At 47.6% G+C, this 14,074-nt stretch overlaps 1 protein-coding gene across 12 annotated transcripts in view; it reads left to right on the top strand.

Moving 5' to 3' along the window:
* Positions 1 to 432: 432 nt before the first annotated feature.
* The window catches only part of LOC135525800 (hypoxia-inducible factor 1-alpha-like), a 40,247-nt gene continuing 26,605 nt past the window's right edge, over positions 433 to 14,074 (top strand). For 4 of the 12 annotated variants that reach the window (XM_064953676.1, XM_064953673.1, XM_064953674.1 and 1 more), the window contains exons 1-2: positions 579 to 721; positions 7,698 to 7,888. In XM_064953676.1, the coding sequence (XP_064809748.1) occupies positions 693 to 721; positions 7,698 to 7,888 (220 nt within the window). In that variant the 5' untranslated portion in view covers positions 579 to 692. Of the gene's footprint in view, positions 1,100 to 7,694; positions 7,889 to 13,861; position 14,074 lie in introns of those variants that run through there. The other 8 variants (XM_064953682.1, XM_064953681.1, XM_064953675.1 and 5 more) reach the window with 5 other exon arrangements.

Here is a 14,074-nt window from a genome sequence, read left to right as displayed (position 1 = left end):
GAATATTTCGCAAGACATTGTGTAGCCCAAGTGGAAGGCAGAGGGGCGCTGTTTTGCCGAGCTCGGATGCTTTCTCAGGTGAGATAGTTTTAGCCACTTGCATATTGAAGGAAAGTTGGCGGGTGCACACACTCTGTGAGTGTAATGCTATTTTTTATTGTTTTATTTAACTTTTATTTATTATCTACTTCACTTGCTTTGGCAATGTTAACACATGTTTCCCATGTCAATAAATCCCATAAATGTAATTGAAATTTAATTGATAAGCAGCTGATAACCTAGCCACAGAGTTTCTAAACCCGAAACGACCATTAGACCCGTAATGACATGTTTCTACGCATGAATTTAGCCTGCCAACAAGTGTGATCGGGGATTTCTTTTGGAGAACCAGTTTCTACCTACGGTGTTTGACCTAGCTGCTCAGCTAACCAGATGCAACGTTGTTCCAAGCAACCGCTAGCGTGGCACCTCATGCCATTTCGAAGGAATTAAAACACATTCTTCTGCACTCATGTTTTGACTTCAGCGATGGAGGCTTGACCTCTCCTGATTTGCATTTATCAACAATTTCTGGAAACACAAATTACGGATTTAATTTGAATAGCTACGTGAATTTTCGCTTGTTTTTGTACGGGCCCGAAACACAGTTTATCTTCTTGTCTGAGGCTCAAAATAAGTCCGTCGTCATTAAAATGAACACCGTTGTCTCAGAAAAGAAAAGGTACATTCGCCTCTCGTAATCTAGCCGATTAGCTAGCTGTAATGTGTTGTTTCGTTCGGCTTGGTTTAGATTTTGACGTGTTTGCGTAACTAGTTAGCTAGCCTACAGTAAATGTTAGAGACGACTCGATATTTTAATTTTTAGAACTAACGTTAGCTAGCTAGGCGGTTAACTACTAAACTAACAACATAGCTAGCTAACTTTTTCAAAAAGGCTCCCGTAAATAAGTGGCACTGACAGCCAGTGTTTTAAAAGGTCGCGAGATATGGGTCCACTTGTTTTGAGGTGCTGAATGCAGATTATGAACGTTTTGAGGAATTGTTGAAACGTGTCTTTGAGGTTTTCAAATGTTGAGGCAAGAACAGGGAAGAAAGCCAGGTATGTCAACTCCATTCTCTTGTCTCACATTTTCTGGCCTTCATTGTAAAGGTGTTGAAATGTATTGTTAGTGGTTGCTCGTATAATACTCAGAATTGAATTAAAACTGTTTGGCGCCTCTATAATTGGGATGGTTTAGTTGCCATATGCCAATGTAGTGGTATCAGTGTGAACCAAGGCAGGCTGTTCTATGGGAGGCTGCTACTTTTGTTGTTACAGTGTAACATTATATGGGATTATGTGGGCAGAATTGAGACATTTATGCTAATGTAGGTGGAGGTTTGCCTCAGTGATGGAGCTTTTATTTATTACCAAATACCTTACTTAACTGCTGAAATGAATCTAACGTAGTGCTTTGTGCTCTATGCCTACTTTCACAACAATTTCACACTGCTTTGTCCGCAGGTTCTAAAACCAAAACAGAAATCAAAACCATTGCAAAAAGTATCAAGCTTATTTTTATGTTATAGTGTTTGCCATTCCATGAATTGCTGTGACCTTGTTATTTCTGTATCACGTCTTAATCACTGAGAGCCTGACGTCAGTGGGAGTTCCTGGCATAAAGTGTGTGTGTGGCAATTCACTTGTTGCCAGGAAAGGCCTTTAATAGACACTTTCTTTGTGCATAGGCCAAATTTATGTAAAAAGCCTGTCCACTGAACAAAACATCTATTTAATATAGCATTTTTGTGTGCAACTATGGGTCTTTCATGATCCATGGGCTTTTTGCACAGCTGTGGTCTTAAATATATTTTCTGGCATAGGGCTCGCTTCAAGGCGCTGACAGACAGCTAGCGGCGACAGGGTGTTAGACTTGTTAGTCAAACATTCCGACTTGTCTCTTAGTCACGTTGTGTGTGTATATATATATATACTTTTTAAATATTTGTATGTATATTAATATTGTACTTTTTAAATATTTGTATGTATATTAATATTGTACTTTTTAAATATTTGTATGTGCATTGGGAAAGTATTCAGACCCCTTGACTTTTTCCACATTTTGTTACATTACAGCCTTATTCTAAAATGTATTCAATTAATGGTTTTCCTCATACTATGTTGTGACATTTTGTATATGCATCTCTTCATGAGGAACACGTTTTCCATAAGGACCTATAAGCTTGTCCCATTACATACAGTGAGGGAAGAAATACCTATTACTACACACAGTAAAAAAAAATGTATTGTGGGTATCTACTGACAGCCTGTACAGTTCCGGAAAGATACATCTGTTATTTTTGTTTTACTCTGCCTGCAAACACGCTGGATGATTCAGAATCCATTGAAGAGCTTGAACGATTAATTGACGAGAGATACTTATGAGCTCAAAGAAACATGTTTCTGGTTTCGGGGGATTCAAGCACTGTTAAGGACAACAAACCCAATCAACAAACCAACACCAAGTTGGCCAAGCAGTATCAACGATGGCACCAAACCATCCCCAAACAAGAGGGAGTGTGTGGGGAGGTTCACTGATATGGATGTTCACTTGTTAAACTTGATATCTTGGATATAAACTCAACAAAAAAAGAAACGTCCTCTCACTGTAAACTGCGTTTATTTTCAGAACTTGACGTGCAACTATTTGTATGAACATAACATTCAACAACTGAGACAAACTGAACAAGTTCCACAGAACAGAAATTGAATAATGTGTCCATGAACAAAATGGGGGTCAAAAGTAACAGTCAGTATCTGGTGTGGCCACCAGCTGCATTAAGTACTGCAGTGCATCTCCTCATGGACTGCACCAGATTTGCCAGTTCTTGCTGTGAGATGTTACCCCACTCTTCCACCAAGGCACCTGCAAGTTCCTGTACATTTCTGGGGGAATGGCCCTAGCCCTCACCAACAGGTCCCAGATGTGCTCAATGGGATTGAGATCCGGGCTCTTCGCTGGCCATGGCAGAACACTGACATTCCTGTCTTGCAGGACACCCACCTCCCATCTGTAGTGTGGAGGGGCTGACGCACCATTAAGACAGCAACACGAGAATCCTGTCTTCTGTAGCTGCCTTTGTTTGGACTGTGGCCAGGAAGGTCTCTGTAGTGGAGGGTGAGAAGTGTGATGGCACTATGCAGAACTGGTTGCATTACACAGAGGACCAGAGGACCACAAACTCAGACCCCAGAGAGGCAGACCTCATGTGGTCTGGGAGATCTGACTGAGGATAGTGTAAATATTTGGCCCCCGCTGACTGAGCTTCTGACCTGCACAGTCTGTCTGTCAGCTTGGTAAAGAGACACAGACTGCTACCTACTGACTGCCTGTCTGTCAGTTTGACTTCAGGTTGAGGTATTACACTGGTTATTCTCATCATGCATGCACGTGATGCAAAACCTGCAGACACATTCACTGAGCATGCAAAATATTTGGGTTGCAAAACGGACCATCTAGGCTACTCATTTGTGTGTGGACATGATGTACATTGAGGTGGATCAGTTTCTGTCATTAACTGTTAGGAGGGACTTTCTGTACTCAAAAAATGTTAGGAAATGTGCTAATCTATATAGGCTAGTAGTAAATTTATATATTTTGAAATTACGTTAAATTAGCTAGCTGAAGCATTTTCCTGATTTTTACAGACAGTCTCAAATAATGTAATTATGTGACTCTAACTCCATAACAGATAAATTGCAATTATGTTTCGAGGGGGGGGAGGATTTATTTTTACTGACGTCTATTTTCATGGTGAGCGTTGCACACTTTTTGGATTTACGCTGTTGTCTGTAGGGTTAAGACCACAACTCAGCAGCAGCCTCTGGTATGCATTGGTATCATTGCCTTGACTTGTCTACAATCTCTACATGCTTCAATACATATGGAAAAGACCGACAATAAGCCATGCATGTTTTCACATCACGTGGGAGATATATAAACAGTACCAGTCAAGTTTGGACACCACCTCATTCCAAGGTTTTTCTTTATTTTTACTATTTTCTACATTGTAGATGAAACGGATGTCAGAAGGTGAATTCACCAATTTGTAAGTCGCTCTGGATAAGAGCGTCTGCTAAATGACTTAAATGTAATGTAAATGTAAATAGTGGAGACATCAAAACTATTAAATAACACATGTAGTAACCATTAAAGTGTTAAACAAATCAAATATATTTCAGATTGTTCAAAGTAGCCACCCTTTGCCTTGATGAAAGCTTTGCAAAGTCTTGGCATTCTCTCAACCAGCTTCATGAGGTAGTCACCTGGAATGCATTTCAATTAACAGGTGTGCCTTGTTTATTTGTAGAATTTATTTTCTTAATATGTTTGAGCCAATCAGTTTTGTTGTGACAAGGTAGGGTGGTATACAGAAGATAGCCCTCTGTGGTAAAAGACCAAGTCCATATTATGGCAAGAACGGCTCAAATAAGCAAAGAGAAAAGACAGTCCATCATTACTTAGGTCATGAAGGTCAGTCAATACGGAAAATGTCAAGAACTTTGAAAGTTTCTTCAAGTGCAGTCGCAAAAACCATGATGAAGCTGGCTCTCCACGCCACAGGAATGGAAGACCCAGAGTTTGATGATCCAAAATGTGAGATTTTTGGTTCCAACCGCCATGTCTTTGTGAGATGCAGAGTAGGTGAACGGATGATCTCATGTGTGGTTCCCACCATGAAGCAGGTATGGGGGTGCTTTGCTGGTGACACTGTCTGTGATTTCTTTAGAATTCAAGGCACACTACATGGCTACTACAGAATTCTGCAGCGATATGCCATCCCATCTGGTATGCGCTTAGTGGGACTATCATTTGTTTTTCAACAGGACAATGACCCAACACACCTCCTGGCTGTGTAAGGGCTATTTGACCAAGAAGGAGAGTGATGGAGTGCTGCATCATATGACCTGGCCTCTACAATTACCTGACCTCAACCCAACTGAGATCGTTTGGGATGAGTTGGACTGCAGAATGAAGGAAAAGCAGCCACAAGTTCTTAGCTTGTGTGGGAACTCCTTCAAGACTGTTGGAAAGCATCCCAGGTGAAGCTGGTTGAAAGAATGACGAGTGTGCGAAGCTGTCATCAAGGCAAAGGGTGGCTACTTTGAAGAATCTCATAATATATTTTGATTTGTTTATCACTTTTTTTGGTTACTACATGATTCCATATGTGTTATTTTATAGTTTTAATGTCTTCACTATTATTCTACAATGTAAAAATAAAGGAAAACCCTTGAATGAGTAGGTGTGTCCAAACTTTTGACTGGTACTGTGTGTATACACGCTGCTCAAAAAAATGAGGGGAACACTAAAATAACACATCCTACATCTGAATGAATGAAATATTCTTATTAAATACTTTTTTCTTTACATAGTTGAATGTGCTGACAACAAAATCACACATGATCAATGGAAATCAAATTTATCAACCCATGGAGGTCTGGATTTGGAGTCACACAAAATTAAAGTGGAAAACCACACTACCGGCTGATCCAACTTTGATGTAATGTCCTTAAAACAAGTCAAAATGAGGCTCAGTAGTGTGTGTGGCCTCCACGTGCCTGTATGACCTCCCTACAATGCCTGGGCATGCTCCTAATGAGGTGGCGGATGGTCTCCTGAGGGATCTCCTCCCAGACCTGGACTGAAGCATCCGCCAACTCCTGGACAGTCTGTGGTGCAATGTTGCGTTGGAGGATGGAGCGAGACATGATGTCCCAGATGTGCTCAATTGGATTCAGGTCTGGGGAACGGGCGGGCCAGTCCATAGCATCAATGCCTTCCTCTTGCAGGAACTGCTGACACACTCCAGCCACATGAGGTCTAGCATTGTCTTGCATTAGGAGGAACCCAGGGCCAACCGCACCAGCATATGGTCTCACAAGGGGTCTGAGGATCTCATCTCGGTACCTAATGGCAGTCAGGCTACCTCTGGCGAGCACATGGAGGGCTGTGCGGCCCCCCAAAGAAATGCCACTCCACACCATGACTGACCCACCGCCAAACCGGTCATGCTGGAGGATGTTGCAGGCAGCAGAACGTTCTCCACGTCGTCTCCAGACTCTGTCACGTCTGTCACGTGCTCAGTGTGAACCTGCTTTCATCTGTGAAGAGCACAGGGCGCCAGTGGCGAATTTGCCAATCTTGGTGTTCTCTGGCAAATGCCAAACGTCCTGCATGGTGTTGGGCTGTAAGCACAACCCCCACCTGTGGACATCGGGCCCTCATACCACCCGTTTGAGCAGACACGTGGCCTGCTGGAGGTCATTATGCAGGGCTCTGGCAGTGCACCTCCTGCTCCTCCTTGCACAAAGGCGGAGGTAGCGGTCCTGCTGCTGGGTTGTTGCCTTCCTACGGCGTCCTCCACGTCTCCTGATGTACTGGCCTGTCTCCTGGTAGCGCCTCCATGCTCTGGACACTACGCTGACAGACACAGCAAACCTTCTTGCCACAGCTTGCATTGATGTGCCATCCTGGATGAGCTGCATTGCCTGAGCCACTTGTGTGGGTTGTAGACTCCATCTCATGCTACCACTAGAGTGAAAGCACCGCCAGCGTTCAAAAGTGACCAAAACATCAGCCAGGAAGCATAGGAACTGAGAAGTGGTCTGTGGTCACCACCTACAGAACCACTCCTTTATTGGGGGTGTCTTGCTAATTGCCTATAATTTCCACCTGTTATCTATTCCATTTGCACAACAGCATGTGGAATTTATTGTCAATCAGTGTTGCTTCCTAAGTGGACAGTTTGATTTCACAGAAGTGTGATTGACTTGGAGTTACATTGTGTTGTTTAAGTGTTCCCTTTATTTTTTTGAGCAGTGTATTTCTTTACAAGCAACTCTGAAAGATAATTAATTATGTTTTATTGTCACCTTTGTTTTCGGCAGACCTTTCTTCTAAGGAATTAAAAGTTCTCCTTGTCGTTTTTTTCCCACATGATATTTTTTTACTGTTAAGATCTTATTTTAGCCTACATATTTTAACATTCTCTCACTCAATGGAGAATTGCATCGTGGCCTATATTTGTACAGCATTTTTTTTTTTTTACTTTTTTGAGGGACTGATCTTAGCGGAGACCAAGCCTGCATAGTTTTCAAAACGGGCTCCTTTTTGTTCCTCTTATGGTTCTTGTTGCATGAAGTGGACCAATTTTTAAAGAGGCTGTCATTCGTTCAGTAGCCTGTGTGTTTTTTGATGTAAATGTGTGTCCTTAACGAGGACCGTCTGTCCCCCCTCACTGTCCCTCAATAGTGGAGGATTGTACTATTGGCAGTAAATGTCAGGATGATTGGTGGAGAGGTTTGGCAGTGCACCAAGCAGGTAGAGTGGAGAATCTACTGCGTATCACACACAACCAAGTCCCCACTCCCAGCCAATGGTGCCATGGGGGGCTCACTGTGCTTCCTTTGGTTTGCAGCCAATAAGACGCAGGCTGGGCTAGCGTCTGAAAATGAGCCTGCTAGGGTGAGACGGTTGGACTTGGAGCTTGTTGCAGACCCCAGCTGCTGCAGCCTTTCCCGTTGTCTGGCCAGTGGCTTAATGAACAGTGCGCAAAGCAGGCAGGCAGACAACAAGGATGCAATCCCTGGTGGTGTGTGTGTTAGGCCCGGACTCTGACTTGCATCTTGTTGATCGGCCTGTCTCCCACAGCAGGGTGAGCTCGGAGCGGAGGAAGGAGAAGTCCCGGGATGCAGCGCGATACCGGAGGGGGAAGGAGTCGGAGGTGTTCTACGAGCTGGCCCAGGAGCTGCCCCTGCCCCACAGTGTCACCTCCAACCTTGACAAGGCTTCTATCATGAGACTGGCCATCAGCTACCTGCATATGAGGAAACTGCTGAGCACAGGTCAGTACCCTGGGGGGAGTGAGGAAGAGGAATATGGTAGTGTCCAAATTAGAGGGACACAGCTGTGGTGCGGATAGTGTCAAAAGTGTCTTGGGGGTTAAGGGGTGGGGGTGAGGAGAGAAGTGGGAGGTGAGAAAAAGCGGTGAGGTGAGCAGCGTGGGCGTCCTGGAAGATCTAGAAACTTGCAGACAGGAGGATATAGAGTGGGGTCTGAAATTATTTACTCCCTTGATAAAGAGGAACAAAAATTCCATTTAAGCATAAATGACCGTATGAAATAAATAATTCAAATACTGAGCTATATTTTATATTAACACAATTGCTCATAGAAAGATTTTTGTTTAAAAGATAGGGGTCAAAATTATTGACACCCTGTTTTCAATACCTCACCTTGTGAGAATAACAATCCTTTTTCTAAAATGTTTTATGAGTTGGAGAACACATTGCGAGGGATCTTAGACAATTCATCCATAAAGAATCCTTCCAGATCCTCGATACCCTTCGTCTGCGCTTAAGGACTGTCCTCTTCAATTCAAACCACAGGTATTTAATGGGTTTCAAGTCCGGAGATTGTGATGGCCATTGCGAAATGTTGTAATTTCTTTGTGGATTTTGATCTGTGCTTGGGGTTATTGTCTTGCTGGAAGTTACACTTGTTGACAAATTTCAGCCTCCTGGCAGAGGCAACCAGGTTTTTGGCTAAAATGTCCTGGTACTGGGTAAAGTTCATGATGCTGTTCATGATGCCTTTACACTCGTACCCATATGTATATTGGTTGAAAGTGGCAGATTTGGGCACCAATAAGAGCCTCAATTGGAACGTAGTGGCTGTACAGTAACATGCTATACATTAGGCCTGCACGATTAATATCATTTTAATCGGAATTGTGATACTGGCATTCACAATATCCATATTGCAAGAGGCAATATGGAGAGGTGTGTGTGTGTGTGTGTGTGTGGGGGGCCACTTGGAAACACCAGTTAGTCCTCTCACTCAAACCCTTCATTTTTTTGTATTATGTTGCACCATTTTCCAGGAATAGTCTTATGTTACTAAATGTATCCAGTGTTTTCAGATCAACAAATGAGGAAAAAAGTACAGTAAATGTAAAATGGACATAAGATCAACAGTGTGATGTTTGGATTCAGTCTTGTCAGGTGAACTGTTGTGTCCTCTCCTTTGGCCTAATACTTTCCCAGTTAACTGTTCCCTTTCAATTGCTACCTTGGTTATGCAGATGCGTTTTTTCATATTTCTTCTTTAAGAAACATTTCAATTTAGCCCTATCCTGGGTGGTATAGTGTATTTGACTATATACCGGTATTGATGAATGGACCAGTTTGGGTTTTTACATTCTAGAAGAAAAATAAACGCACACCTATTAAGACGAGGTGCTGGCTAGCGGAGTAGAAACTTGAAAATAAAAATAAAATTAAAAATACAAATAAAAGAGAGCTGATTTACAAACACCTGTGTCCTTTGACACTATATAAATGAGTCATCCCGCAGTGTTTGTGATTATACCCTGATGAAGACAGCTTGGCTGTCGAAACGTTGGTATTACATTTTTTGCATCTGAGCTCCAAGAGTGTGCGGCTCTCTTTTATTTTGGGTTTTTACTTTACCTTCTATAATGATATTTAATGTTTGGTTTGTTAAATTTAATACACAGTGTGTAATGTCAATTTTTATAATTTACACCGCTACTTGATTCAGTTCTTTTGCCGTCTCTCTCTTTTGCCATGTCGGTCTGTCTGTCTGTCTCGGTCTGTGTCTGTCTCGGTCTGTCTGTCTCGGCCTGTCTGTCTGTCTTTGTCTGTCTCAGCCTGTCTCTGTCTCGGACTGTCTGTCTTTGTCTGTCTTTGTCTGTTTCGGTCTGTCTCTCTCGGTCGGTCTGTCTGTCTGTCTCTCTCGGTCTGTCTCTCTCTCTCGGTCTGTCTCTCTCTCTCGGTCTGTCTGTCTCTCTCGGTCTGTCTGTCTCTCTCGGTCTGTCTGTCTGTCTCACTCGGTCTGTCTGTCTGTCTCTCTCGGTCTGTCTGTCTCTCTCGGTCTGTCTGTCTCTCTCGGTCTGTCTGTCTCTCTCGGTCTGTCTGTCTCTCTCGGTCTGTCTGTCTCTCTCGGTCTGTCTGTCTCTCTCTCTCGGTCTGTCTGTCTCTCTCTCTCGGTCTGTCTGTCTCTCTCTCGGTCTGTCTGTCTGTGTCTGTCGGTCTGTGTCGGTCTGTCTCGGTCTGTCTGTCTCGGTCTGTCTGTCTCGGTCTGTCTCGGTCGGTCTGTCTCGGTCGGTCTGTCTCGGTCGGTCTGTCGGTCTGTCTCGGTCGGTCTGTCTGTGTCTGTCGGTCGGTCTGTGTCGGTCTGTCTCGGTCTGTCTGTCTCTCTCGGTCTGTCTGTCTCTCTCGGTCTGTCTCTCTCTCTCGGTCTGTCTCTCTCTCTCGGTCTGTCTCTCTCTCTCGGTCTGTCTGTCTCTCTCTCGGTCTGTCTCTCTCTCGGTCTGTCTGTCTGTGTCTGTCGGTCTGTCTCGGTCTGTCTGTCTGTCTCGGTCGGTCTGTCTCGGTCGGTCTGTCTCGGTCGGTCTGTCTCGGTCGGTCTGTCTCGGTCGGTCTGTCGGTCTGTCTCGGTCGGTCTGTCTGTGTCTGTCGGTCTGTGTCTGTCGGTCGGTCTGTGTTGGTCTGTTGGTCTGTCTCGGTCGGTCTGTCTCGGTCTGTCTGTCTGTGTCGGCCTGTCTGTCTGTGTCGGTCTGTCTGTCTGTCTCGGTCGGTCTGTCTCGGTCGGTCTGTCTCGGTCGGTCTGTCTCGGTCGGTCTGTCTGTCTGTGTCGGTCTGTCTTGGTCGGTCTGTCTCGGTCGGTCTGTCTCGGTCGGTCTGTCTCGGTCGGTCTGTCTGTCTGTGTCGGTCTGTCTTGGTCGGTCTGTCTGTGTCGGTCTGTCTGTGTCGGTCTGTCTCGGTCGGTCTGTCTCGGTCGGTCGGTCTCGGTCGGTCGGTCGGTCTTTCTCGGTCAGTCTGTCTCGGTCGGTCTGTCTGTCTCGGTCTGTCTCGGTCGGTCTGTCTGTCTCGGTCTGTCTCGGTCGTTCTGTCTGTCTCGGTCGGTCTGTCTGTCTCGGTCGGTCTGTCTGTCTCGGTCGGTCTGTCTGTCTCGGTCGGTCTGTCTCGGTCGGTCTGTCTCGGTCGGTCTGTCTCGGTCGGTCTGTCTGTCTCGGTCGGTCTGTCTGGGTCGGTCGGTCTGTCTGGGTCGGTCTGTCTGTCTGGGTCGGTCTGTCTGTCTGGGTCGGTCTGTCTCGGTCTGTCTGTCTGGGTCGGTCGGTCTGTCTCGGTCGGTCTGTCTGTCTCGGTCTGTCTGTCTCGGTCGTTCTGTCTCTGTCGTTCTGTCTGTCTCCGTCTGTCTCGGTCGGTCTGTCTGTGTCGGTCTGTGTCAGTCGGTCTGTGTCGGTCGGTCTGTCTCGGTCGGTCTGTCTCGGTCGGTCGGTCTGTCTGTCTCGGTCTGTCTCGGTCGGTCTGTCTGTCTCGGTCGGTCTGTCTGTCTCGGTCTGTCTGTCTCGGTCGGTCTGTCTCGGTCGGTCTGTCTCGGTTGGTCTGTCTCGGTCGGTCTGTCTGTCTCGGTCGGTCTGTCTCGGTCGGTCTGTCTGTCTGTCTCGGTCGGTCTGTCTGTCTGTCTCGGTCGGTCGGTCTCTCTTTCTCGGTCGGTCTGTCTTTCTCGGTCGGTCTGTCTCGGTCGGTCTGTCTCGGTCGGTCTGTCTGTCTGTCTCGGTCGGTCTGTCTGTCTGTCTCGGTCGTTCTGTCTGTCTCGGTCGGTCTGTCTCGGTCGGTCTGTCTGTCTCGGTCTGTCTGTCTCGGTCGGTCTCTCTGTGTCGGTCGGTCTGTCTCGGTCGGTCTGTCTCGGTCGGTCTGTCTGTCTGTCTGTCTCGGTCGGTCTGTCTCGGTCAGTCTGTCTGTCTGTCTCGGTCGTTCTGTCTGTCTCTGTCTGTCTGTCTCGGTCTTTCTAGGTCGGTCGGTCTTTCTAGGTCGGTCGGTCTGTCTTGGTCGGTCGGTCTGTCTCGGTCGGTCTGTCTCGGTCGGTCTGTCTGTCTGTCTCGGTCGTTCTGTCTGTCTCGGTCGGTCTGTCTGTCTCGGTCTGTCTGTCTCGGTCTGTCTGTCTCGGTCGGTCTCTCTGTCTCGGTCGGTCTGTCTCGGTCGGTCTGTCTCGGTCGGTCTGTCTGTCTGTCTCGGTCGGTCTGTCTCGGTCAGTCTGTCTGTCTGTCTCGGTCGTTCTGTCTGTCTCGGTCTGTCTGTCTGTCTGTCTCGGTCGTTCTGTCTGTCTCGGTCGGTCTGTCTGTCTCGGTCTGTCTGTCTCGGTCTGTCTGTCTCGGTCGGTCTCTCTGTCTCGGTCGGTCTGTCTCGGGTCGGTCTGTCTCGGTCGGTCTGTCTGTCTGTCTCGGTCGGTCTGTCTCGGTCAGTCTGTCTGTCTGTCTCGGTCGTTCTGTCTGTCTCGGTCTGTCTGTCTGTCTCAGTCGGTCTGTCTCGGTCTTTCTAGGTCGGTCGGTCTTTCTAGGTCGGTCGGTCTGTCTTGGTCGGTCTGTCTGTCTCGGTCTGTCGGTCTGTCTGTCTGGGTCGGTCTGTCTGTCTGGGTCGGTCTGTCTGGGTCGGTCTGTCTGTCTCGGTCGGTCTGTCTCGGTCGGTCGGTCTGTCTGTCTCGGTCTGTCGGTCTGTCTGTCTGGGTCGGTCTGTCTGTCTGGGTCGGTCTGTCTGTCTGGGTCGGTCTGTCTGGGTCGGGCTGTCTGTCTCGGGCTGTCTGTCTCGGTCTGTCTGTCTCGGTCTGTCTCTGTCGGCCGGTCTGTCTCTGTCGGCCGGTCTGTCTCTGTCGGCCTGTCTGTCTCTGTCGGCCTGTCTGTCTCTGTCGGCCTGTCTGTCTCTGTCGGCCTGTCTGTCTCTGTCGGCCTGTCTGTCTCTGTCGGCCTGTCTGTCTCGGTCGGTCTCTCGGTTGGTCGGTCTGTCTCGGTCTGTCTGTCTGTCTCGGTCTGTCTGTCTGTCTCGGTCTGTCTGTCTCGGTCTGTCTGTCTGTCTCGGTCTGTCTGTCTCGGTTGGTCTGTCTGTTGGTCGGTCTCTCGGTCGGTCTGTCTGTCTTGGTCGGTCTGTCTGTCTGTGTCGGTCTGTCTCTGTCGGCCTGTCTGTCTCTGTCGGCCTGTCTGTCTCTGTCGGCCTGTCTGTCTCTGTCGGCCTGTCTGTCTCTGTCGGCCTGTCTGTCTCGGTCGGCCTGTCTGTCTCGGTCGGTCTCTCGGTTGGTCGGTCTGTCTGTCTCGGTCTGTCTGTCTGTCTCGGTCGGTCTGTCTCGGTCTGTCTGTCTGTCTCGGTCTGTCTGTCTCGGTCGGTCTGTCTGTTGGTCGGTCTCTCGGTCGGTCTGTCTGTCTGGGTCGGTCTGTCTGTCTGGGTCGGTCTGTCTGTCTCTGTCGGCCTGTCTGTCTCTGTCGGCCTGTCTGTCTCTGTCGGCCTGTCTGTCTCTGTCGGCCTGTCTGTCTCTGTCGGCCTGTCTGTCTCTGTCGGCCTGTCTGTCTCTGTCGGCCTGTCTGTCTCTGTCGGCCTGTCTGTCTCTGTCGGCCTGTCTGTCTCTGTCGGCCTGTCTGTCTCGGTCGGCCTGTCTGTCTCGGTCGGTCTGTCTGTTGGTCTCTCGGTCGGTCGGTCTGTCTCGGTCTGTCTGTCTGTCTCGGTCTGTCTGTCTGTCTCGGTCTGTCTGTCTGTCTCGGTCTGTCGGTCTGTCTCTGTCGGTCGGTCTGTCTCTGTCGGTCGGTCTGTCTCTGTCGGCTGGTCTGTCTCTGTCGGCCTGTCTGTCTCTGTCGGCCTGTCTGTCTCTGTCGTCCTGTCTGTTTCGGTCGGTCTGTCTGTTGGTCGGTCTCTCTCTCGGTCTCTCTCTCTCTCTGCGTGTGTCTCTATCGGTCTCTCTCCGCTTGCTGGGAGTGTTTGGTGTATGCTAGGAATTGTATGACCAAGCGTTGTCTGGAGTTACATCGTTTGTGTTTTCTTTCCTGTTTTTCTATGCATGATTAAGGTTCATTATTTTTCTTCTTGTGGTAGAATTAAGTATATTGTATTTCTTGTTGGTTTTGGCGGGGATGGCGACCCACATGCGGACACGGCCCCTGTCACCTTGGCACGGCTTTAGGTGCACTTCTGAAGCCACTGTCACTATTGAGGAGTTTCTGGTCGCCGTCGGAGAGAAGG

Source organism: Oncorhynchus masou, chromosome 32, assembly GCF_036934945.1.
Source record: "Oncorhynchus masou masou isolate Uvic2021 chromosome 32, UVic_Omas_1.1, whole genome shotgun sequence".
NCBI classification, from domain to species: domain Eukaryota; kingdom Metazoa; phylum Chordata; class Actinopteri; order Salmoniformes; family Salmonidae; genus Oncorhynchus; species Oncorhynchus masou.
This window is presented reverse-complemented; position numbering and strand designations above follow the sequence as displayed.